This window comes from Lacerta agilis, chromosome 3 (assembly GCF_009819535.1).
Source record: "Lacerta agilis isolate rLacAgi1 chromosome 3, rLacAgi1.pri, whole genome shotgun sequence".
NCBI lineage: Eukaryota > Metazoa > Chordata > Lepidosauria > Squamata > Lacertidae > Lacerta > Lacerta agilis.
Genome location: NC_046314.1, coordinates 7573670 through 7600771, shown reverse-complemented (window position 1 = coordinate 7600771; position 27102 = coordinate 7573670). Strand labels below are relative to the sequence as shown.

Below are 27102 nucleotides of genomic sequence, written 5' to 3'. Positions count from 1 at the left end.
AAGTCTCTCAGCCCCACTCACCTCACAGAGTGTTTGTTGTGGGGGAGGAAGGGAAAGGAGAATGTGAGCCGCTTTGAGACTCCTTCGGGTAGTGAAAAGCGGGATATCAAATCCAAACTCTTCTTCTTCTTCTTCTTCTTCTTCTTCTTCTTCTTCTTCTTCTTCTTCTTCTTTATGTGTCTTTCTATCTCTATAATTACAATAGGATGTAAATCTTGCTAAGAAAAAAGAAGTAACAACAAATAAAGTGTGCTTGGTGTAGTTGTGAGTTTTGAGAACAGGAATGAGAAAGGAGCAGGATGGACCAGAGAGGCTCTTTAATGAAGTGGGCTTTTGAAGAGGAATATGCAGGGTGCAACCTATCGGCTCTTGATGTTCTAGCGATAAGGGGGAAACTGGAAAAAACGATGTATTCAGCAACGTGAATCTGGGGCAACTGAGGACAGTCATGCCTTATTAGACAGAAAGAAACTCTGTGAGACAGGCTAAGGCAGAGCCAAGGAAAGCAGTGAAATGAAAGCAGAGAATTTGGACTGGATATGAAAAGAGACAAGAACTAGAGGGAGGGTGAGGGGTAGGGATTTGATGCCTAAGTACACTGAGGACTGTTTCACACCAAGGAGTGGTGAGGCTTTCTTGGGGAATCTGGGACAATGGATACATGCTGCCTGTGGGATTAGGCAGGCAGACAGGGGAGCCAACTTGAATAAAATATTGGGGTTGGGGGAGGTAAGTCCTGCCCCATCCCACATAATCAATCACACGGCATGGTGCACACACACCATTTGAATGCCAACGGCCCTTCAAATACAGTGGTACCCCTGGTTGCGAACACAATCGATTCTGGGGTGCCGTTCGCACCCCGAAAAGTCCGCAACCAGAGCGGCGCTTTTGCACATGCGTGAAGCGTGATAGAGTGCTTCTGCGCATGCGCGAAGCACGCAGGACGCTTCTGCGCATGCGCAAACTGCGCAGAACGAGCACAGCGCGAGCGAGCATGGTGAAACCCAGAAGTAAACACTTCCGGGTCTGCCGCGTTCTTAACCTGAAAAAACACAACCTGAAGCGGCCGTAACCCAAGGTATGACTGTATTTTATTGGGGTGGAGGGAGATTGGGGCATCATTTCCAGTTCTATGATTCCAACAGCAAAGGAAAAAGGACCTAAGTTTTGGCACTGTCAACTCCAGGCTGCCCATTTGTGTTTTGCCAAGGCCGCCATTCTGTGCAGGAGAGATAACAGGATGATGTTGCAAGGAAGAAACAGATTAAAGTGTGAAGGACTCATATAAGTACGATACAACGTGTTTGGAGAGTACAGGAGGAGGGACGGAGGAGGGAAAGGAGCACGACTCCTTTGTAAGTGTAGTAGAAATGTTTCTCCCAAGCATCCTTATGACTGAAAGGAAACACCAAAAGCTCTTGAGCTAGAAGGATGCAATAATGCAGGGCTTTCTGGGAGACAAAAGACAGGGTATTAGGGAGAGGGGTGTAAATTGTGCTTTTTAAATGAAGTTTGGCGACCAAATCAAACACACATTGGCTAGGAGAAAAAGTCCTCCTCAGCTTTTGAAATATAAAGCCTTCAGTGGCTCAGGACTGCCATACTTGAAGGACTGCCTCTCCTCATATAAACCGTCCTGGACTCTGGGTTCATCATCTGAGGCCTTTCTTCATGTGCCTCCTCCAAAGGGTAGCAACAAGAGAACGGGGCCTTCTCTGCAGTGGCTCCGTTTGTGGAATGCTCTTGCCGGGGAGGTTTGCTTGATTCCTTCATTATATATTTTTAGGCGCCAGGCAACAACTTTGCTCTTCAACCAGGCCTTTGGCTGATTAATATTCGGCAGTCTTTTAAATGTGTCTGTGCGAAGGGGGGGTTATTGTTTTGCTGTTTTGTTTTTAATTATTTACTTGTTTTTATCCTGTATTTCATTCTATGAGATCTTATGATGAAGGGCGGTGTATAAATCAAATAAATAAATAAATAAATAAAATAAAGTTACGGTGTTTTTGTTTTAAAGGGGGACTCAAAACTGTTCAATTGCAGGATAATTTGTCACTTTTTCCAAACTGTATCCTGTCTTTATTGGAGTCTGCCTCTCTGTCATACGACACAAAAAGATACTGAGGCCGGAAGCAAATGCTGGAACGGGAGGATGATTCAGTGGGCAAAGCATGAAACACTTAATCTCAGGGTCGTGGGTTCAAATCCCATGATGGGCAAAAGATTCCTGCATTGTAGGGGAGTTGAACTAGATTTCTCTCGTGGTACCTTCCAACTCTACAATCCTATGATTTAAGCATGACATCAAGGCAGGAAGATACAGCCAGCTCTTTCATGGGGTTCTCAGTGGCAGGGCCCAGCCCAAGACATATTGGTGCCTGAGGTGAACCACAAAATGGGGCCCGCCTCCCCATCAGGGAGGATGAAGAGAGTGAAGACCTACTTCAGGAACAAGGGGTGAATAAAGAGCTACATTGTGATCTTCTGCCCCTGTGGATCCTACTGCCTGAGGCAGCGGTCTTACCTTGCCTGATGGGTGGGCCGGCCCTGCTCAGTGGTCTTCCTTCTTCATATCTGCATCACTTCAGCCATTCTGCAATACCTGCTACTCCCAGGCAATGCTGTGGTTGGCAACCCACACTAGTGCTGGATCCCAGGAACCAGCCCACCATTTGTTCCCCAGTAATCCCTCAGCCGTATCCTTCCCAGAATCTCAGGTGCTATTGGGAGAGAGGTATCACCTGTACGAGTATTTACCTATCTAGGAATGAAGTAGTTGTAAATCTGTGGCCCTACAAATCTTCCTCCACAGGTGGATTTGGCCACAGTGTTTATGTCAGCAGAAAAACGTTGGCTATGTTAAAATGTGCATGGTCTCCTACATTGTTTTGTTGCCCTTTGGAATGGGTTTTTCCCTTGATCAGCTTTCTACTAAGCAATTTCGTGAGTGCCAGCAGGCTACACTTTCCAGAGTTCAGCTAAAGGGAAAAGTTTTAAAATTCAACAGATGGATAATTAGTCTGCCGTTTTATTAATATTCTACGTAGGCTATATCATCACAATTCAGATCATAGCCCGCATCTCGTCTACCTGTGGCTACATTGCAATCTTTGTGTCCAATCTATGTAAGTTCTGCTACCTGGGTCATTCCATATCAAGTGATTCAACTTTTTTTACCTCATGCCATCCAAATTTCAATTTTCCATCTCATCCCATGTTTTAATTTATGAGGGTTTGCATTATTATTTTTTTTAAAGATAATTTTGGCCTACACAAAAACCTTTAAAGCTTAGACCAGGATTGAGATACAGTGGTAGGCTAAGAACTTAATCCGTTCTGGAGGTCTGTTCTTAACTTGAAACTTTTCTCAACCTGAGGTACCACTTTAGCTAATGGGGCCTCCCGCTGCTGCCACACGATTTGTTCTCATCCTGAAGCAAAGTTCTTAACCCGAGGTACTATTTCTGGGTTCGCGGAGCCTGTAACCTGAAGCGTCTGTAACCTGAAGCGTCTGCAACCCGAGGTACCACTGTATGTCAAAACTAAAACCACTCAAAATGAAACATGTGCAACAAATGCTCTTGAAAAGTGTTTGGTGTAAAGTATAAATAATGGAAGAATTAATTTCATGTGTAAGTTCTGTCCCACCCCCCCTAATTTTGTTTGATACGCATGTAATGTTCATGAGATGAAGTAATAACAAGAATTCTTTCAAAGCATTCATATCTTTTTATAATGTGATCCCATTGAGATCCCAATATGAAATTTTGCAGGAAGTTCTTAGAAATATTAAATAATCAATACAAGTTTTTTGGAAATTTTAATCCTATTAATTTTTTAAATGACTTTTTAAAGCTTTGCATTTTGTAACTTACATTTAAAATTTTAAGCAAGTCCATCATATGACATATTATACTGTATTAAAGCCCATGAAGTTCTGTAGAGATTGGTGTTTCCGTGTAGTCCGGGATCAGTGATACTCAGAGGATACTGATAAATCACGAGGTAGCTTTCTGACAAAGTTGTTGATGAGCTGGACAGATTTGGGTTGAACCCTAGCATATGAAGAATTGGTGACTGATCCAAGGTATTTTGGGTGAATGGGCTGAATTGTGAGTATGTAGCACTCAAGTGCAGATGTGTTCTGGTACCTCTGCAAGACCAGAGGTTGAAAAACAATGATCAATAATGAGCAGCAACTTACTATTGACTGTTCTCATTGCCAGTGTTTATTACTGAGTGGGGGACAAGCTGTGTGTGTTGAAATGCTGGCAGTTGTTCAATGTCCTAGCAAAGAGCTTTAGTTCCTCAATGTTTGTGTCAAACACAGTAAGTGCCTCAATTTACAGGTGTAAAATGCCCCCAGAAACTATCAGGCTTAGGTCAACGGGTTTTCACTTGTTTATTTAGCCCACTCTGGACAAAGTCCTAGCAGAGGATCCTGGTTGGTATTATTAATGGTCAACTGTTCAGATTTCATGGTAGAATGATTGTTTCAAATGACAAAGTGCAGCAATCCATCAGTTGTTTGCCCATGGTTTTGACCTAGTTGGAGCCTTCCCATGTGGTCTTCCACCCCCTTGGAATCTGCACTTGTTGAACATCTCACTGTTTTACAAAAACTGCATTGCTACCACACCCTACTGTAATTCAGATGTTTATATCCTATGCTGCTTCACAAACTCTCTTGTCTGCCACACTCCATTTTTAAAAACAGTACAGTGGTACCTCGACTTACGAAGTTAATGCGTTCCGAAGGCGCCCTCGTAAGTCGAAATCTGTATGTCGAAGGCGCCATCTCCAAACTCCTGTGGTTTAGACCACAGCGCCACCCACATCCCCTCCAACACATATAGAAACATAATGAAACTTCAAACATTAAAAACTTCCTGATGCAGGGCTGCCTTCAGATGCCTTATAAAACTGGGACTCTGAAGATGTCTGTGAACCAAATCACAGAGAGGTTGGGGTAGCGGAACATAATGTATCCCTAACATAGAAGATCATGCCACCATCTTTTTAAAATTATTTTAAAGCCCCTTTTCTGGGAAAGCTCTTCCAAAACAGCTTGCAACATTAGGGGGGGGGGGACACACAACCACCACAATGTGTGAACAATGAATAGACTATCACTAAACAAGCCAACAGAAAACACAATAAAACAGAAGATTTGCATTTACGGCAGAACAACATTTGAGTTTGTAGAGATGGGGGGGGGGCAGAAACAGGAAGGGAGCAGGTTCTCCCCCCGTTTTCCCCTAATGCCATTTTTTTTTCTGGAAAAAAATTGAAAAAGACAGTTTAAATTCCACACACTTTCTACAATTTTTCTGAAAAAGCTTTGTTTTTTTAAAAAAATAATTTTTTATTAAGTTTCACAATTTTTTATCCATCACAGTAACATTGTCTTAACAGAAAAGAAAGGTACAATTCCAAAATTCCCCCCCCCCCCCATGACTTTCCTCAACTCCCTATTCTGGTTCGTTACATATTAGCTTCTTCTGCTTGTTTTATTATATCTTAATAATGCTTTTAAAAATTGAATATTATTCTGATCTTATCATTTTTATATCGTAATTGTTTTCAAATTGTCTCATTCTTTTCATTTCATTATAAATCATTCCCCAAAAGTTTTTGATTATTTTACAATTCCACCACATATGAAGAAACGTGCCTTCTTTTTCTAGGGGGAAAAAACGCTGGGGGGGGGGGAAGTGTGTTGAATATTCAAACTATATTAAACTGTCTTTTTAAAATATTCCAGAAAAAAATGGCATTGGAAAAAATCGGGGGGGGGGACTGGTGTCTCCCCCCCCCCCAATTTTCTGTTCCCCCCCCCCAGGCCTTCCCATCTCTAGTTTTGGGTGGTGGTCATGGGTGTTTCTGAACATGCTGAGTAAAATAATCCCACATAATTCATGATTTCCTTTTTCCACGAGCCTCTACAACTCCTTCCTGGGGTTACCTACCGGATGCTGAAAGAGTCCATTGGGCTATGAGAACCTTTTTTTTTTTTTTTTTTTAAAGGAAGTGATAGTTTGCTAATGCTGGGAAAGTTGAAATGCTTCAGGATTTCTAAATGATTTAATTATCCAAAGAGTTCTATTTCGCATTTCAGGAATCCCCTTTAAGCTTCTGACAGGTTGTGAGGGTCCCCGGCAGAAAAAAAGGAGGAATGGAATGATAGGAGATTCCACCCGCCTCTGAGAAAGTCTCCTTTTGTGGTTGTGAAGTTTCACAATCATCTAAGATAACAGAAAAGGCTGAGGTCAAACAAGAAGAGTGACCCTCCAACATTTCTCCCGATGAAAATAGGGGGACGTCCCATTCCATAATGATAATTTTACTATTTATACCCCACACATCTCCCCAGCCACATATATAAAAACATAATAAAACATTAAACATTTAAAAACTTCGCTATACAGGATTGCCTTCAGACAGCTCGGGGGTTGGATAACTCCATACCCTCCAACATTTCTCCATTGAAAATAGGGACACCCTAAGGAAAAGTGGGACATTCTGGGATCAAATCAGAAACTTCTCTAAATCAGGAATGTTCCTGGAAAATAGGGACACTTGGAGGGTCTGCATATCACATTGTTTCCACCCATCCTCCTACCCCTAAACGGCAAAGCGGATTGTTTCCTCAAAATCTGTTTCCTTTCTTCACTTCACTTTCTACCACTGAATGATGAAACAATTTGCCAGCTCATTGCTTTCTTGCAATCGCTAAAGTCTGGTTCTCATCCACAGGTCCCACAACTGGTCACCCCTGCAAAGTTTTCCATTTAAAATCCAACATTGGGGGGTGTTGGTGGTGGAACTGTGTGTGGCCAAAATGACTACTGCTAAGACCTTAACAAACAAGCTCAAACCTTCCAGTTGATTTTGGCTTGCCTTGCCTTGCCTTAGCTATGCTCTTTGCATTTTCAACGCATAGCATTTTGTAGTGGAAGCTTTCTGCTCTCAGTCCTCCATCTGCCCTCCCCTCTTGACCTCTTGCAACAGAAATTTCTCCAGTGTTTTTGAAATTTACCACTATGACCATGCCTTGCATTTATTATAGCTTTATTGTAACTTGTGATTAAAAAACAAGGGTTAAAAAATTGGAGAAGGCTTTGCAAGAGAATCCCTCCCCATTTAATCACTTTGCAAGTTTGTCGTTGGAAAGCAGTTGTTCAAGGGATGTGTTTCCCTTGTACATCCATCCAACCTACATTCATTTAAAGGTCTGCAGTGTGGGCCTGCAGATGTATGGAAAGCAAAGCATCACCCTCATAAGCTTCTTCTGGAAAGGCCTTTTAAAAATCCCATTAGCTTAATTGTGTGCGTCAGTGTTGTCACTGAACAGAGAGCTCAAACAGCATGGGAATGGGATTAGGATTTAGCTGTCAACCATCCACCCATACCCTCCATTCCCTAGCATAAAAAAATAAATACAGACACTCTTTTCCACTTATAGCACGGATATTTTCACACCAAGGATCCTTGCCCCCACCTATTATTACATATTGCAAAAGATTCAACTCAACCCAAAGGCAATAGCCTTTCCTGGGCATACGTAAAAGCCATTTGGGGATTTGTCCTTTTTTATCAAAGCCATGTTAGAAAATCCACAAATGTCTTACACCCGCAGCTCAAAGCAAACCTTGCCAGCTGCAGCAGCCAAAAAGGTAAGTGGTACATAATTTCTGCTTGGTGTGGTTTTTCTAAAGGAGGAGGCCACTTGAAAACAAGCATTTTATTAAATATTGGGCAAAACCTAAGAGTTTACAGTGTTTGGATTCCCAGGGGTCCTTGTTCTAGGCCAGCCCTTCGGAATGTCTGTGTTACATGCAATTCAAAGAAAAAGAAATTGTACCCAGCCACAACTCAGAGCCAAGTTACAGGTTATGTCAATTATGTAAAGGTAAAGGGACCCCTGACCATTAGTTTCAGTCATGTCCGACTCTGGGGTTGCGGTGCTCATCTTGTGTTACTGGCCGAGGGAGCCGGCGTACAGCTTCTGGGTCATGTGGCCAGCATGACAAAGCTGCTTCTGACAAAGCAGAGCAGCGCACGGAAACGCTGTTTACCTTCCTGACGGAGCGGTAACCATTTATCTAGTTGCACGTTTTGATGTGCTTTCGAACTGCTAGGTGGGGAGGAGCAGGGACCAAGCAACGGGAGCTCACCCCGTCACGGGGATTCGAACCACCGACCTTCTGATCGACAAGGCCTAGGCTCCGTGGTTTAACCCACAGCGCCACCTGTGTCCCGTCAATTATGTACTTGCACCCTGAGTGCAAGGTCCACCCTCCCCCCACCCAAGTTGCCAAGACAGGGGCCTCAATCTGGATAATGATGATGATGATGATAATTATATGCCACCTATCTGACTGGGTTGTACCAGTCACTCTGGGTGGCTTCTAAGGAGGATTAGGACCTTATCAAAGGGTAGGGGGCTTTAACCCTTTGTCCCCTGCACCCTGCAATCTTCAAAAGGAAAAGGCTCCTGTGTGTGTGTGTGTGTGTGTGTGTGTATGCGGCAGTACTTTGTGAATTCTGTAAAATGACTTTTGTTGTAAATGTGCCAATTAGCTTTGTTGTTGTTTTGTTTTGTGTAATGTAGATTGTAATCGGTTTACTGATGATTTGCAATCATTATACTGATGATTTGTTAATTATTCTAAGTGATTTATGTTGTATTCGTGATGTTCTATTCTGCTAGTTTTATTTTTTGCTTGCAAGCCGCTTTGCGGTTCATGTGAATGACAAGAGGCAAAGAAATATAATAAATCAATTAAATCAAATCAGGCATCATAGGCAAGTTGGCCTCTTGGTGATAGAACCATGAAAGGCCACTTTGCTTACAACAAACCCAAAGAAAGAAGGAGCATTGCGGGCAGGAACTGGAAAGTCAAGGAAGAAGGGTGAGATAAGGAAGCAAATAGAGAGCTCAGGAAGGGTCATTGTAAAGGAAGACAGGCCTGAGAAACATCAACGTAAATGAAGGATATCAGCAAGAGGAAAAGAGGGGACAGCGAAAAGTTTGTGCACAGGAAGGATAGTTTTTGTTCATGGTAACCAATTCACCACCAGTATTCGGATGGCCTGCTTGCTGTTGCACAGGTTAGGTGACAAGGGTAGCAAGGTAACAACACTGGTTGACTGGATGGACTGTTGTTGTTGTTTAGTCGTGTCCGACTCTTCGTGACCCCATGGACCAGAGCACGCCAGACGCTCCTGTCTTCCACTGCCTCCTGCAGTTTGGTCAAACTCATGTTGGTTGCTTCTATAACACTGTCCAACCATCTCATCCTCTGTCGTCCCCTTCTCCTTGTGCCCTAAATCTGTCTCAACATCAGGGTCTTCTCTTCTCATGAGGTGGCCAAAGTATTGCAGCCTCAGCTTCAGGATCTCTCCTTCCAGTGAGCACTCAGGGCTGATTTCCTTAAGAATGGATAGGTTTGATCTTCTTGCAGTCCACGGGACTCTCAAGAGTCTCCTCCAGCACCATAACTCAGGTCTGGGCTGTTACAGGTCTTCAAAGCTCCCCAAGATGAAACTTCTTTCAGTTGGTCTCTAAGGTGCTACTGGAAAAGAATTTTGTTTCTTCTTTATCTAGTTCTTCATTAGTTTTGGAAGCAATAATTGGAACACAGTTGTTGTTTTTTAACTGATTGCTTGAGAAAGCATGGCCCACAAAGGTTGATTGGTCAGAATTTCATTTCTGTCAGGGCTTTTTTTTGCAGATGCAAATCCAAAACCCAACTATCTTCTTTCTCTGCAAACTCTTATTTGTGCAATACCTGGCCAACACACTGCAGAGAACACTGTGACTTTGTGGAAATTAAATATTCACCTCAGATCAATCAATGTTTTCTGTTATGTTTATCCATGATGTTTGGGTAATGAAGTAATATCTGCTCAGCTGTCTGAAACTACTTGAAAGCAAGGCTGCATTTCTCAAAATATGTTTCCACAAGGTGTGGGAACCTAAACAGATTCAGACTATTGGCAGGAAGAAAGGAACAAGTGGGATTATGATAAAAATTATAAAAATGTAATATGGGGAAGTTAATAATTGCTAGGCTATGGCGGGATGTTAGGAATGCCCCCAAACCCTGATTTTAGTGAGGGTCATCATTGATTCATACAGCACAAATCTGTACGTGTCCATGTAGAAGTAAATTATCCAGAGTTCAAAGGTGTTTACTCCCAAATTATGCCTGCATAGCATTGCAACCTTATGGATATAGATATCACTGAATCTGAAAGTCATTTCCACCCTATGTGGAAAGTTGCACTTTTCAGAGGGGTATTAAATCTGAAGATCAGAGGGCAGTTCACAACATGAAACTAGAAAACGAGAACACAGGATACACGATAAAACAAAAAAACAGAAACAAACCAATTATTCCCCTCTTCCCACAAATACATTTAAAAGGACGTAGGATGTTAATCAGCCAAAGGCCTGGTTGAAGAGGAACGTTTTCCCCCTGTGCCTGAAGATGCATAAGGAAGGTGCCAGGTAGGCTCCCCTGGGGACAGTGTTCCTCTCCACAGAAAAAGCCCGTTCTCATGTTGCCACCCTCCTGGCCTCTTGGGGAGGAGGCACACAAAGAAGGGCCTCAGATGGCGATCGCAGGGTCTGGGTCAGATCATATTACCTGCTTATGATAATAAGCCTATCTGGAAGCACTTGGAGTTCACTCCCGAATTAAATTCATTTGGGGCTCAAGGTTTGGGGCGACTCTTAGAGCCTTTCCTCCTTGTTCATTCAGTGGCTCCCTGCCAGGGTGCCCAGCAGGAGAGGCCAAGCCGAGGCAGAGGCTTCCGGTCTCCCCTTCTACGTGCCCACGTAAGGGGCAAGGGCAGCCAGGTACACTTGCTCTGAGCCTCGAAGGGCTAAGCTGGCTGCGGGGTATGTGTGCACGCGTGCTTTTTCGTTTGAGTTTATAACTTTACTCTAACAAGACTGGTGCTGGAGGAGACTCTTGAGAGTCCCATGGACTGCAAGAAGATCAAACCTATCCATTCTCAAAGAAATCAGCCCTGAGTGCTCACTAGAAGGACAGATCCTGAAGTTGAGGCTCCAGTACTTTGGCCACCTCATGAGAAGAGAAGACTCCCTGGAAAAGACCCTGATGTTGGGAAAGATGGAGGGCACAAGGAGAAGGGGACGACAGAGGATGAGATGGTTGGACAGTGTTCTCGAAGCGACTGGCATGAGTTTGGCCAAACTGCGAGAGGCAGTGAAGGATAGGCGTGCCTGGCGTGCTCTGGTCCATGGGGTCACGAAGAGTCGGACACGACTGAATGACTGAACAACAACAAGAAGACTGATGCCCTGAGCCTCAAGCAAGCTCTCTGGGCAGTGTAATACAGCTTGGTCCTGATCCTGCTGTGCTACCCAAAAGGAGAGTCCGGAATGCCTCCAGCTGCCTGAATGCTCTCCAGTGCCCTGAGAGGACCGGCCCACTTTCCAATGTCCCCACAACTCTGTGAGAGCGTGGAGGCTGTGGCCACCATCCCTTGCATCTCTTGGTGGTGCAGCCATTGGCACTGGGTGGACTAGGCCCAGTTGCCTCTGCCTCGCCACCCAGAGGGAGAAGAGAACAGAGACAGTGGCTGTTCTTTGGAGCTGCCTCTCCCATTTGCTTGCCTGAATAGGAGACCAAGGAGCAGCGGACTATGGGGAGCAGCTACCTTCAACTCTGCCCTCTCTCTGGGCAGCGCAGTGATCAGGGTTTGGCTTTAACAGGCCCAATCCTCCTCTCCTCACCACCTCAAAGGGTAGAGTGGAAACAGCTGCTATTAAGTAGTGGTTTCAATACATAACAGCTGCTCTTTGCAGTTATGGACACTGGGGCCCAAGCGATGGCCAACCATAGTAAATGCTAAGTAAGAGGAACTTTTTGCTTCCGGGGGCAATAGCCACTTCTTGCCACTGTCGTGCGTGCCCACCTAAGGCACAGCCACCTCCGGTAGCCTGCTGGCTCTCTCCTTCCAGGTGGGTCGAGTTCCCATTGCTACTCCCATTGCTTGTCTGCTTTGGGGGCTGCGGGTGGGGAAGAGTTGGGGCTGCTTCCAGAAGCAACTCCAACCTCCCCGGGGCTTCTCCCGCCTAACAGTGGCGGTTGCTGCTCCTCCGTGACGCCTCCGCGGCCACCCAAGAGGGGTACCAACCTCGGAGGCGGGCTCCGCTGGTCGGCGCAGCTCACGCACGAATGTGGCCCGCCTGCTGCTCTGGGTACTACTACTATCAGGGAATCCCTTCTCGGATTGGGTGGGATTCAACGGGATGAGCGGCGATTGGGCCACCTCGTCCACTGCCCACGCAGCCTAATGAAGTGGTCGAACGCCGAGGGCCTTGCAAAGGGCCGCACCATTTCAGACCACGATATTTGCACATTTCGCCTATGACCACAGGACCATCTTTTGACCTTCCTCCTGCTTTTTAAAACCACCCTGCAAATAGAGGACCGCCAGGCGACCAGATTTTCTCTGTTTATCATTATCATTATTATCATTATTATTATTATTAGGGAGTTTCTTATTTTAAAAGCGAGCGGCCATTCAAATACGCCCCACCCCACCCCCGTCTCCAGAAGTGGTACGGCCTCATTATGCCACCCTGCCATTCTCTTCCAGCCGCTTCATTCCGCTTCCATGCGCCTCGGATAGAAGGTGACGCGCTGCTGCTACCTTCTTTCGCCTCAGTCACCATTTATGGGGAAAAGTAGGAGGAGAACGGAGGCGCCCAAAATAAAACTCTAACGGCATTCATCACTCCGTCTCTCTCCGGTGGGATCCCCGTAAGGGCGACCAGGCAAACGAGCCAAGGGGGAAAAGTCTGCATTTCAGGCCCCTGCTGACTGACAGCAGGGTTAAAAGCGCAGTCGCCGCTCCCGCTTCTCTGCAACCTACCAGCCTATTCGGCTCCACCCTCTCGACAACTCCCCCCCCCCCCGTTTATTGCTTCTTTTTCGGAGTCCGGGGTTAAACCCCTCCAACTCGCCGTGCAATGAGCCTATACCAAAGAAGAGGGGAGGGGGTGCATGTGATGGGAGGAGCCAAGTTCCGAGTGAGAAGGGGCGGCGGTAGCAGCTGAGCCCAGACAGCCTTCGCCTTGCATCATCCTGGCTGGGTAGGTGGGAGAGACGAGGAGGAGCGGAGCCGGTCGCCACTGACCACCTTGGTTGCGCCTCACGGTTGCTTCAGCCGGCGAGCGCCTCGGCTTGCCTGCCGCGCGTAAAAGACGCTGCAAGGGCGCGCGCGGCGCTTCGCGAGGGGAGGCTGTCGGTCCGGCCGCGAAGGACGAACCCCGCTTAGAAGAGAGCTCCCACAGCGGTCCCGGTCCGGGCAGCGTTTCTCCTCTCCCGCCGACGTCTCCGCGCGCCGGGCAGCATGGAGAAGCCCAACGAGAGCCGGAATGGCTACCTGGAGGCGGCGGTGGTGTCGGGCTTCGAGGCCGGGGATGAAGGGGCGCGTCGGCCCCGCCTGAAGCTCTTCCACCTGCGGGGTTTCGGGGGCTTCCTGAGGAGGAACTGCATGGTGATCCTGACCGTGTCCGGGGTGCTCCTCGGCGTGGTCATGGGCACCCTGGTTCGGCGCCTGCATCTCAGCCAGGCGCAGGTCTCCTACTTGGCATTCCCGGGGGAGATGCTGCTCCGCATGCTCAAGATGATCATTCTGCCGCTGGTGGTGTGCAGCCTGGTCTCGGGCGCCGCCAGCCTCGACACCAGGTCGCTGGGCAAGCTGGGGGGCATCGCCGTCGCCTATTTCTTGATCACCACCCTGCTGGCCTCAGCCCTCGCCATTGCCCTGGGCTTCATCATCAAACCTGGCGTGGGCGCGGGGAACCTCAACAAAAATTCCCTGGGCTTGGATGATACCCCGCACACCAGCAAGGACACGGTGGACTCATTTCTGGACTTAGCAAGGTAAGGAGTTGAGCTGGGCTTCCCTCTGTGAACCGGAGTCAGGAGGCACACACAGGAGCAAACTCATGAATGCCACGTGTGTTGTCTTCCTGGCTCATAATCTCCCATTTTGGGGAGGGTAGCATCTATGCGCTTTTTTTTTAAGCACTTTGCTAACCTAGTGTGCTTTCTGCCAGACTCTGTGGAACTGCAGACGTGACTGACATTTGAAGATTAGAACCCTGGACATTCCTGCCAGCAAAAACAAAAAAACAAAAAACAAAAGTGACACAGGCACCCTAGGCTTCTGTCATCCAGCCTTCCTCTCTGGGCAGTTTGTTAATAGTTAGAAACCTTGGTCTTCGTAAAAGGTACTTGGAGCTAGGGAACTAGTGTGTTGCTATGAGTGCCATAGTTCCAGTTACAGGTAGGTAGCTGTGTTGGTCTGCCATAGTCAAAACAAAATAAAAAAATTCATTCCAGTAGCACCTTAGATACCAACTAAGTTTGTTCTTGGTATGAACTTTCGTGTGCATGTGTATCTGAAGAAGTGTGCATGCCAACGAAAGCTCACACCAAGAACAAACTTAGTTGGTCTCTAAGGTGCTACTGGAAGGATTTTTTTTATTTTGTTTTGGCTATGAGTGCCAGTTATTGTGATTAAGAGAATTAAATAAGGATTTGAGAGCTTGGTTCTAGAAAGGTGGCCAGTACATTATTTCCAGCATAGGTGCTTGTGCTTCAGCTTTTTATTGCACGCGTGTGCATGGCCAGCGCAGTCTAAAGGCCAAAATGGGCAGGACTGAGCATGATTAAGCCAGGGACCCTCAAACCCGGCCCTCCAGCTGTTTTGGACAGCTCCCATCATCCCTAGCTAACAGGACCAGTGGTCAGGGATGATGGGAGTTGTAGTCCCAAAACATCTGGAGGGCCGAGTTTGGGGGTGCCTGATTAAGCTCTTTGTGCTTTCAAGTGTTTCATAGTCCAAGAAACTTTGGCAGAAATTCATGTTGGTTTACAGAAGAGTATGGCTAAAGAAGCATTCATTTTAATGCTAATTCCAGAGCAGAGTCAGCATTTCTCTGTTGAAGCAAAACAAACAAACAAACAAAAACCAATGTCTTGTGACACATTAAAGTTTAAGTTGAACACTAACATATTTTTTTGTGCCATGAACTATTAATGGATCAGAGTGTGCTTCCACTCATGAAGCATATCCTGGTTTGGAAGAGAGAGAGTGAGCGAGCTACAATAACCAGGGGATAGGATAGGGCTTGGTCAAGTTATTGTTTATATCTGAATGGCCAACATTTGGTTTTGGAAACATCGTGTGCTTTTTTATGTGTATTATTATCTGTATTATTTTAATGCTTCTGGCTTGTGATTCTCATTATGTGTCTCATAATTTATCTCCTTCGTTGTGGTCAGATTGTATCTTGTGGAGGTTTAAGCTTTTTGGCAACTGTTCCCTCTGCAAGGGTGGAGGATCTATTAACATGGTCCGCTGAAGGCTTTGGAGAGTTTTTCCAGATAAGAGTGGCTGCTGCTTTTGAAGCCCTAGTTCCTCTCTGGATTGGAGAGACCTTATGCATCCTCTTCCACTGAGCAGATCCAAGGTTTGGTTTGTACCTGAGCTGAGGGCTGTGATGCTAGTCAAAGATGGCTGAAAAGCTAGTGGAGCAAAATGCATAATGAATTGGGTTGAACACAAGTTATCAGGCCTACTCATGGTAGTGATAGGTAAAGGTAAAGGGACCCTTGACCGTTAGGTTCAGTTGTGGATGACTCTGGGGTTGCAGCGCTCATCGCACTTTACTGGCCGAGGGAGCTGGCTTACAACTTCCAGGTCATGTGGCCACTTTCTAGTACAGTGTTTTTCAACCTTTTTTGGGCAAAGGCACACTTGTTTAATGAAAAAAATCACGAGGCACACCACCATTAGAAAAGTGGAGGGTGTCCCCCTAGGGAGCGCCAATCAGCGCCCCTGCTGGCCGAGGGTGGGGTCAAAAACCCCACCCCCCCATACCCAGGACACAGTCCGGCGCCCGCCTAGTGGGCGAAAATTTGACATTTTTATTAAAAAAAAATCTTTCGAATTTTTCAATTTTTCCCACGGCACACCAGGCAACATCTCGCGGCACACTAGTGTGCCGCGGAACAGTGGTTGAAAAACACTGTTCTAGTAAACCAGAGCAGCACATGGAAGCGCTGTTTACCTTCCCGCCGGAGTGGTACCTATTTATCTACTTGCAGTTTGACGTGCTTTTAAACTGCTAGGTTGGCAGGAGCTGGGACCGATCAATGGGAGCTCGGTAGTGATAGAAGCAAATAAACTTTTCTCCTCCACCATAATTTTATCAGTGTCATCAAAAGGAGCTTTCTCTGGTGTTGTGGGACTTTTTGCAATTGGGGTAGAGTGGGGAAATTTCATAGAAGTCTGGGTAGCAATGCTGTAATGCATTTGCAAGACTCTGAGAAGGTCTTCCATATCAATCAGGTATCTTGTCATTTATTGTGAAAAATTATATTTTGATGCATCCCACTCCCCCGAAACCAGCTTCATGTGACCTGAGAAACAGAATTGACATGGCTGTGTTTTAAGCTGGTAATGTGTACACAGCCGGGTGGATGAAACAGATTTTGTGGTAATGGAATGAATGAAGGTGAAGAATCAGAGTCTCACAGCACAATCCTAAAAGCATGTCTACTCAGAAGTTTATTCACCTTTCTCTCTTTTTCTCTCCCCCCCCACCTTCTTTTTTCTTTCTTTTCCCCTGGATCTATATTTTTATTTTATCTAGATTAATGTTTTAGTCTGGACAGAAAAATATTTGTTAATAATTTTTGTATCTCTTTTTATGAAATCTAATAAAATGTATTCAGACAAAAGAGAAGTTTATTCATCTCCATTCAATGCATTACCATATCCAAGCCCTGATTCTGACCATTCACAGACTTGCTGCATCTGATGGAAAAAAAGACACAGCTGGGTTTTGTTCATGTACTGGTGACATCTTGACTCAAGTCTCTGGATGACTTCGCTCAGATATTAAACAACATAGGGCAGGTGCGCCAAGTTGCCCCCAACATTGGGGCAGTGGCGTTGTAGGCGCACAACGTCACACATGTGCCACCCCCCAACCTGGCCAGGCCAATACAGCCCCTGCCAGCTGTCTCACCTTTTGTTCGCCACCGCAGGGCTGAGGCCACCTCCACAGGGTACCTTTCGTGAAAGGGACACACCAGCACAAAGATGCGCCAGACAGCGTGAACACGCTTCATGTCCTTTTGAGGATCGCCACGGAATTTGGGGTGGGACCATCCTTGAAAATACAGGGGGATGGCACCCCTGCCCCCAGATGGCACCCCTGGAAATAATTCATCTGTGCAGGGTCCTCTGCAGCTATCAAGGGGATGAGCAATAGTGAAACTGCCTTCTTCCAGGTAACAGGTTAGGATTTCAGTCTCATTCCTGACAAGACAGATATACTATTGGTGGGAGGTTGGCCTTCTGTGTGAGTGATACTCATACTGTTCTGGAAGTGGTTGCACTCTCCCCCTAAAAGATCAGGTCTGCAGTTTGGGGATCCCACATTGTCCTTAAGCACTCAAAGCACTTTTTATCAGCTTCAGCTGGGCACCAGCTGCGACCACATCTGGCTTAAGATAGTGTAGTCACAGTTAACCTAGCGTAGCCTCCCATGTAGGTTGCTAACAGACTATTGCTATTTTATTTGGCACAGTGCTGGATCAAACCCCCTGGAAGCCCCTAGGCAGTCAGGGCCCCCTTCATGTGCGCTCTCTAGTGGGATAACATTGAACTAAGAAAAGCTTGATTGTAATTTTCTTTCAAGATCAAATGAATATCATTGTGATCCGCTTTCACAGGGCTACTAAAAAGTGTCGGGCTCACAGGCCAGTGCCTACTCTGCTTATTTGGTAATCCAGCACTGATCCAGTTATATACCAGCAAATTCAGGTTGCACAATTAGAGTTGGTTGGGAGGTATTATGCAACAAACCTGCTTCCTCAAAATATCAGACTTTTTGAGATAAGGAAAGTTGGGGAAACATCATCTAACCCTCCCCTCCAATAAATCAGAACAAATGTCAATTAAACAGCCAGTGTTTTCTTATGTCCCTGCAAATAAATTTGGATGAGAATGATCAATGAACAGGTCAGGTGGAAGTGCCCTTAGACTTTTGTAATGTGTTGTACTTGGAGCTGCCTTCTTGCTTCATATTTCTTAATTTAACATTCCCTATGCTTGATAGCCTGCATCAGCAACCCTTTTCTCTCTGTCTCTTTGAAGTGTCAAGGTATATTAGCCACATATCCCAGTTTTACCCCACATCACACTTGAGAACAGCCATTTTATCAGTCTTCATACCTTGTGCCTCTAGTTCCCTTTCCTTAAGCTATACTCTCCCTGTTTTAAACAGGAAAACAAATCACCGCTCAGCTTCCTCTTGCTTCCTCTTTCAAATATGATAACATTGCAGAGTAGACCTGGCTGCAGGATTAGATTTTTAAATATATATTATGTAGCTTTATGTTTATTATTTATTTATTCATACCCTACTATCCCCCCCAATGGGACTCAAGGCAGCTTACAGATAGAAATAAGAACTGCTAAAAACATAGAAAAAGAAATCAATGGAAAACGGTTAAACATTGTTAGAATTTAAAACTATATGCATATATAGAATCTATCAGAACCATACCAATAATTACAATAAAAACAGCACAGCGCGATTTCATTAAAAGCAGCCAGTTCCCAAAAGCAGTCTTCACCTACTGGCAGAAAGACAACAGGAAGTTGTCTGAAGAAGTGTGCATGCACACGAAAGCTCATACCAAGAACAAACTTAGTTGGTCCTCTAAGGTGCTACTGGAAGGATTTTTTTTATTTTTTATTTTGTTTTGAACAGGGAGGGAGTTCCAAAGCCTGGGAGCAGCCGCTGGGAAGGCCCTGTCCTTTTCCCCACCAAGCATACCTGGGAGGGTGGTGGGACCATGAGAAGGGCCTCCCACAAAGATCTCAAAACCCAGGCAGCAGGTTCATATGAAAGTATGTTGCTTTGAGCATAGAAAAAGTAACTGATACATTCCTTTTCTGTTCTTCTTTCAAATCAACCATGAATCGCACAAATTAGCTTACTGTGTGTGTCTAGTTAGACTGCAAAGATTGGTGGCATCAGTGAATGTACACAAAGCTCCAACGTTTAATGCAGTCAAAGAAGTTCGGGATTAGTTTAAAGAAACTTGTTTGGAATACATCTGAACAATACAGTCTGATACATTTTGTAAAGTTTGAAATAGAACAATACTTCAAACCCTCTGAATTATTTCCCTTCATTTCTAGTTGAGTAGGGGCAGAAAAGCAACAGCAGGAAAACTCAGACACTGGCAGAAGCAGTTTTCTGCATGGTTGTGTGCATGGCTGCTCATGGCTGTGGGAAAGTTCACTCAGTGTCCGTTGAGTAAAGAACTTGAGAGCCGGCAGCTTATCTGTGGTTTAGATAATGGCTCTTCCCTTTGTCATACCAATCTCACCGGTTCACATTATCTTCATACAATAGGTCCTGCAAGCTTATTGTTTTTCTTTCCACCACTGTATATAGACTCCAATCTCAGATTTATTTCGTTGTTGTTGCAGTTGTTGTTGTTGTTGTTGCTGTTGCTGTTGTTGTCAACTGAAGCTGTTTGCTCTGTGGGTGCCCCTTCTGGGATATACCTTCTCTCCTTTGTGAAGTGTGACCTGAATTGTGTGGGCTGTTGTGGAAGGCGTGTGTGTATCTGTATATGCAGGATTGGGGCGGTGGGCTCTAGATTACCAGATCTCATCTCACATGTTATCTTTGAATTACACAGCAAAGTTAAATGTAGCAGTAGTTGTAGTACTAATAATGACACAAAACGCCGGTGATGAACCTTGGCACTCCAGATGTTCTGGGACTACAACTCCCATCATCCCTGACCACGGGTCCTGTTAGCTAGGGATCATGGGAGTTGTAGGCCAAAACCATCTGGAGGGCCGAGGTTGAGGAAGCCTGTAATAGGTGGTCAAACATCTGGAGTGCCAAGGTTCGCCACCACAGGCTGACCACCTATTACAGGCTTCCTCAACCTCGGCCCTCCAGGTGGTTTTGGCCTACAACTCCCATGATCCCTAGCTAGCAGGACCAGTGGTCAGGGATGATGGGAATTGTAGTCTCTAAACATCTGGAGGGCCGAGGTTGAGGAAGCCTGCTCTAATAGACAAGATACAGAAGGGGAAAGGAAGAGGGAAGGAAGCGGAAACAAGCATTGATGCGGCTGCTTCTTTGCTGGCCAACAAATAGTCTTGTTGCCATGCTGAGTTGGAGCAGAGAGTGTCCTTCCTTGCAGGGCGGGTGTGGCGGCGACAAGCAGATTGAGGCAGGACATTATTTGTAGAAGCATTAAGAAAAGTCTGGGCTCAGTGGATCGGCCAAGGGACTAACCTAATGACATCCGTGGGATCCCAGGATGCCAGTTTGATGATGTCTCTTTCTAAAATGTTGGATGTTCCATATGGTGGGGAAATGTCACATGGCAGTTTTGAGAAAATAGTTATTGATTCAACTAGTTCATTCCTGTATTCTGCAACGGCAAGTGCGTCTGCTGAGGCCTAATAAGATTGAGGCAAGAAGTGATTATATGGCATTGTACATTGTTAATGCTGAATTAATGCCCTAATCCCACTATACAGGCATAATGTCGTACTAATGTGAAAAGAAATAATTAAGTTGATAAGCTGTCATTAAATTCTAATCTTTGTTTTTCTTCTCTTTTTCCTTTTTTTTTCTCGTTCCCGCCCACCCAGAAACTTGTTTCCAGCAAATCTGGTTGCTGCAGCCTTTCGATCGGTAAGTTTCATATGTTTTTACCTTCCTTTCTTTGGATTGAGATTTCTGAAGCATGTGACCAAGAAACAGAAAACAAGAAAAACCAACTCAATTCCTAATGGGATCGTGTGGTTCACTTTTTTATTTTTATTTTGGGCATTTCATGCTGGCAAGTACTGGGAGTTTCTTCAAACTCCTCCTGTGTAATTCATGCTGCCCTGCTTGGTTTAGCATACATGCATTTAACATTCTGCCTATGACTTTTTTACATTTTTGTCAGCAAATAGTACTAGCTTGATAAACTGCAGTCCTTTCTGTTAGCTAAGCTGCTAATGAAACAGCGTGGCTTTCATTCATAGATAAATGTGGGGTAGGGAGGGCAAGGCGTCTGTGTGCTTGCTCTGCCTCCAAAATCTTAAATCTATTTATTTATTTTAATGTACACAGACACATGCACACCCAGATAGTCAACAAGAGATTTAGAGTGACCTCTGAGGCCACTCCTATCGAGAGTGGCTGGCGTTCTCTGCACTTTTCCTGGCCAGCAGGCAGCTCGCATCTCAGATGAATGCTGCTTCTTCTGATCTAATGATACTGCTTTGGCAATGTAAACAAAGGAAACATGGTGACTTTTTGCGATTAGGTGAGGAGGTTGGGGGTGCTGTTGGACCTGACCCTGCATTTTGAGGGGCAGATGTGGGCAGTGGCGAAGATTAGAAATCAAAAGTGCCAACAAGGTGTTCCAGAAAGGACTAGCACCTTTTAATGGGAAACCACATCAAAGTGCAAGTAGATAAATAGGTATCCCTCCGGCGGGAAGGTAAACGGCGTTTCCATGTGCTGCTCTGGTTCGCCATAAGCAGCTTAGTCATGACCCGGAAGCTGTATGCCGGCTCCCTCGGCCAGTAAAGTGAGATGAGCACCACAACCCCAGAGTTGTCCGCGAATGGACTTAACGGTCAGGGGTCCCTTTACCGTTAAAATAACGTATTGGGAAACAGAAGCTTTGATTGGTTGAAGGTTGAAAGAAAGGCATAAGGGCTTTCTGTATAAGGTTGCTAGGGAATGAAAGCAAAGAAGAAGAGCTGTATTCACTTGTTTAACTATGGATATTATTATGGTGCTGGAGGAGACTCTTGAGAGCCCCATGGACTGCAAAAAGATCAAACCTATCCATCCTTAAAGTAATCAGCCCTGAGTGCTCACTGGAAGGGCAGATCCTGAAGTTGAGGCTCCAGTACTTTGGCCACCTCATGAGAAGAGAAGACTCCCTGGAAAAGACCCTGATGTTGGGAAAGATGGAGGGCACAAGGAGAAGGGGACGACAGAAGACGAGATGGCTGGACAGTGTTCTCGAAGCGATTAGCATGAGTTTGGCCAAACTGCGGGAGGCAGTGGAGGATAGGGGTGCCTGGTGTGCTCTGGTCCATGGGGTTACGAAGAGTCGGACACGACTGAACAACAACAACAAGTATTTATTTCATAACACACACACACACACACACACTGCTTGAGCGTAAAAAGGAAGAAAGAACCTCACAGTGCTTTACAAAGAAATATCCACAACTACTTCAAAAAGCAGAAGACAGTGAGCCCAGACACATGATGAATGAATGTACTGCTTCCTCAGACATTCAGCATGTAGCACCAGTGTGCCTCTGTCAAAAGAGAAAAATAATATCCAGGTATAGCCAAAGGCATGAGAACATCCCAGCTGCAAATGGGGCACCTAATAGGGTTGTCACATTTCAAAAAATGAAGATCCGGACACAAAAGTTGTTGAGCTCCCCCCCCCTACTTCCCCCCCAAATCTCCCTAAAAATTAATTGAGGTTTTTGAGCTATTTTTAAGGAAACCCATCAAAGCCAGGAAATGTCGGGCAAAATCCCGGGTATATGGCAGCCATAACCTACCACTGAATCACAGGAAAAGCTGGATATAGGGGACTACATATCGAAAGCAATGTTATTTATTTGTTGAATTTAAAAGATGTTTCACCTGCTCTTTAAGAAACATTTTTCACAAAGTGTCTTACAAAACACACATCAAAACACAACACAAAGATATTGAGAGAGCAAAACTGACCTCTTAATATCAGTGTAGAGCCTCATCAATGCGAGTAGCAGTTTCCAATATTACATGTAAGAGATCTGAGATGTTTACAAGCTGTCTTAACAGTGAGCCGGTATATCTGACTACCAGTGTATCAAATAGGACTCAGTTTATCCTTTTGCATTCACAGTATGCCACCGATTATAAAGCAATAGTAAGAAACGCAACTATTGGAAACGTTACTGTTGAAAAGGTAAGCAATGGTTTTGTGTTAATTTCACCCTCTGCATACAAGATTTAGATTAGAATTAAATCTTCCTAAAGTCTTTATAAGATGCATAATAACATAAGAGTGGCTGGGTGGGGTATAAATTGTTGTTGTTGTTGTTATTTATTATATAAATCCTAGGCATGCTTACAAAAGTAAATAACACTGCATTCAATGGGATTTGTTGCTAGGTCAGTGTATGTAAGATTGAAGGTCAGGGAATGTTCAGAAGTACCAATGAAGAAAAATCAACTAGGCTACCTCTAGGCTTTAAATGGTAAAAGAAGACTATTTTGACAAATGTGTTAATTTTATTTGTATCAATGTGTGTGGTGGTTTCCCTCATTATATGTATGAAGCTCTGGATGTGAATTCACAAGCTGTGTAGCGGTGTTCCCCAAACAGCTGCCCTCCAGATGTTTTTTAGTTTAGTTCCCACTATCCCTGATTATTACAGGACGCGGGTGGCACTGTGGGTTAAACCACAGAGCCTAGGGCTTGCTGATCAGAAGGTCGGCGGTTCGAATCCCCGCGACGGGGTGAGCTCCCTTTCTTCTATCCCAGCTCCTGCCAACCTAGCAGTTCGAAAGCACGTCAAAGTGCAAGTAGATAAATAGGGACCGCTCCGGCGGGAAGGTAAACAGCGTTTCCGTGCGCTGCTCTGTAATGAATACATAGAATATTTAATCAAAATATTGGTTTTTTTGTTAACAGTATATTACTGATTATGGCGCAGTAGTGATAAATGGAACTTCAGTTGTTGGAAATGCTTCAATTGAAAAGGTAAGCAATAGCTTAGTTTTAACCTCTCACATTTTAGGGTATCGCATAGATCTTAACATGTGAGTGTAAATGCTTCCTTTAGAGTTGGACTTCTGGCTTCAAAATGTGTGTGTGTGTGTTTTTTTAAATTAAAGTACTCTCAGAGAACATTTTAATCCTTTTTCCTTCTCAAATAAAAGAGCAACCTCTACACAGTGACCTGAGGCCATTCTTGTGGCCCTAGAGAGGGATAGGCAAATCGGCCTGTTTCTTCAGTTGTGTCACTTAAAGGGAAAAAAGGCACATTTTCGCCCATTTCTAGGGTTTGCTAATTGTGGAGGAGCAACCAGCCTGCTGGAGTCCCAGATCTTCCAGGAAATCGTAAAATGACATGATGCTTCATATTTAGAGTCTAAAACTATATAAAACACATTTGTTAAAAGTTCAGTTGCTAAGGTTGTGCCATATTGGTCAGTTACATCAAAGCTATTTTGTTCTGCTGGTCAGAACAAAATAAAAAATAAAAAATAAATTCCTTCCAGTAGCACCTTAGAGACCAACTAAGTTTGTTCTTGGTATGAGCACTTGTGTGCATGCACACGAAAGCTCATACCAAGAACAAACTTAGTTGGTCTCTAAGGTGCTACTGGAAGGAAAATTTTTTATTTTTTATTTTGTTTTGACTATGGCAGACCAACACGGCTACCTACCTGTAAGCTGCTGGTGGCAGTCTTGGATGTGGTGTTGGAGAATCCTTTCATGGTAGTTTTGGGGGACTTCACTATCCATGCTGAGGCTGCCTCAGATGAGCCAGCTTAGGACTTGATGGTCTCTGTGACAACCATGGGGCTGTCTCATCCACACTTCCGCTTGTTCCATGCCTACAAAGCACGTGTTTCCCAGTGAAAACCCACTCTTTAGCTCTAAATTTGAACAAATGGCAATTCACAGAAAACCTGAATTGCTGTTTGCTCCGATTGAGCACTAAAGAGCAGTTTTCTCTGGGGGATAGCAGCGAGACAAGAGAAATTGTAGAAAGCCCTCAGTATGTCACTGGTCCAACACATGTGGCCAGACATACCCTTGACTTGGTGTTTGCCACAGAATGGATTGGCAATACTCTGTTGATTGGGGGCTCTTAACCTTTTCCTGTATCTATGGTGCTCCCGCAAGGTGCATGTTGGGATTGGGCTCATCATCAAATGGCAGAGGTCTAAGTAAACCTCTCTGAGCGGTTGGCCATGCTGGTGCCCAGTAAGATACCTGTGAGCAAATGGGAAAGACTCCCTGAGGGGGAGTCTCTGCTGGCATCTCCCTTAGTGGGTTTCTCTTTCTGTGTCCCCCCTTCCCCCCTTTAGGGTCTCACGTATACTCTTGTGTGCCTCAATGCCAGGTCCCCACCCTACCCTGTTGCACTATCCCTTGTTTACAATGAAGCTTACTCTATTTTGCAATATCAGAAAGATCTAAGAAAGAAAGAGAGAGAGAGAGCTTGCTAGTAAAAAGGAGTCCTCTCAGTCCTAATTATGTTATTTGTCTAAGGCCAATGGGCATCTGGATAGTTAGTGCGAAGATGAACCAAATTCCCTTGGGTACCTCTAAACACAATTATTGAATGTAAGTTAAAATACACAGCTCTCATGTAAGGTCAGGGAAAGCCCCCTTCCCAATTTTGTGGGGTGTGTGTGTGTGTGTGTCCTGAAATATTAGCAGACTGAAGAACCTAGCAAAAAAAAAGTGCTGGGAGTTGGGGTGGGGGAAAAGAGTGGAAGAAACGGCTGAAGCACTTGGCACCCCGTTTTTCTCTCTAAAAGTTTTGCTCCTTTCCTTTGATCACTATACTGCTTGGATCTTCATTTCGTATTTCTTTTTGCCATTATGCCTTTAGAAGACACCTGAAGGCAGCCCTGTATAGGGAAGTGATTTTTTAATGTTTTATTACGTTTTTATATATGTTGGAAGAGGCTCTACTGTCTTTATTCTGAGCTCTCCTGGAAATAATATTTTTCTGCTCAAGGGTTAACATTTGTGTCTAGAGACAGGCTGTTTCTAGTTGTCCCCTGGTGTTTCTACAATATTTTGCATGTATCTTCTATCCATCCTGTGACCTGCCCTAGTTCATCTCAAAAGAGGGGGAAAGGGAAAACCGACCTAAAGATTTAATTTCATACAATTGGAGTTTAGCACTAATATTTTTTTTAATATTACAACTATGTATTGTTTCACAGTTCCCAGTTGGCACGGATATTGAAGGAATGAATATCTTGGGGCTGGTCCTCTTTGCTCTGGCTTTGGGAGTTGCCTTAAAACAGCTTGGCACTGAAGGAGAGGAACTCATCCGTTTCTTTAATTCTTTCAACGAAGCCACCATGGTCTTAGTGTCTTGGATTATGTGGTGAGTGTTCTTTGGGACGATTCTCTCTGGCAAATGTGTGTGTCATCATCAGAGAAAGCAGCACAAATCAGCTAAATATAGGCACAGACCAACTTGGAGATTGGCCTGATCCAACAGGCCCTTCTTTTCACATGGGTCTGGATTTGTGTGTCGAGGTCCCCAAGCCCACCCCTCAAATGAAACACACTTCAGACAGAAATTTAAGTTTAAGGTTTTTGGCATAATTTTGGCCACAACTTCATTAAAATACAAAATATGTGAGTGGTTGCTTAGGCATTGGTTCAGACTATCTGTCCCACTGGGGACAGAACTTGACATTTGTCAGTAAAGGGAAAACACTTTGGAGAGAGAATGGGGGTCGGGGATCTGACCCTCACCTCTCCCCTAATGCTCCCAGGGGCTCTTGCGTGGCTCTGGCCCCCGACCAGGGGATACGGACAAAAGCATGGCGAGCCCCTGGATTCCTTTAACAGAATTCCCTGCGCAGCAGCAGCATTGGAGGGGCAGCCACAGCCAATCCTGACCCCTCCACCAACCAAATTAATAACCAGTGCCTAACCGCCAACCTTACAAGTTGTGACGAATTGCTACGCAGTAGGCGAAAAACAGATGGCACCAGCCAATCAGCCAAATGGAAAAATTCCTACCAGGCCCCTGCCCCAAAAGCAGATAACCCCATGACAGGCATAGCAAGGTCATACGCAGAGGCTTAATAATAGGGAGGGGGGCAGGTGATCCGATGCACGCAGCAAAGAGGAATATCACGCTGCGAGCCAAGCAACATATAGTCGCTGGGCTGTCCATCAACAATTGCAACATAGAAATCACCCCGACGACACCCAG

At 45.0% G+C, this 27102-nt stretch overlaps 1 protein-coding gene across 2 annotated transcripts in view; it reads left to right on the top strand.

Annotated features, from left to right (window-relative positions):
• The first annotated feature begins 13236 nt into the window (after positions 1 to 13236).
• Positions 13237 to 27102, top strand: part of SLC1A4 (solute carrier family 1 member 4) — a 31202-nt gene continuing 17336 nt past the window's right edge. For both annotated transcript variants that reach the window (XM_033142730.1, XM_033142729.1), the window contains exons 1-5: positions 13237 to 13934; positions 20761 to 20803; positions 23025 to 23087; positions 23817 to 23885; positions 26093 to 26259. In XM_033142730.1, coding sequence (XP_032998621.1) covers positions 13399 to 13934; positions 20761 to 20803; positions 23025 to 23087; positions 23817 to 23885; positions 26093 to 26259 — 878 coding nt within the window. In that variant the 5' untranslated portion in view covers positions 13237 to 13398. The remainder of the gene's footprint in view (positions 13935 to 20760; positions 20804 to 23024; positions 23088 to 23816; positions 23886 to 26092; positions 26260 to 27102) is intronic.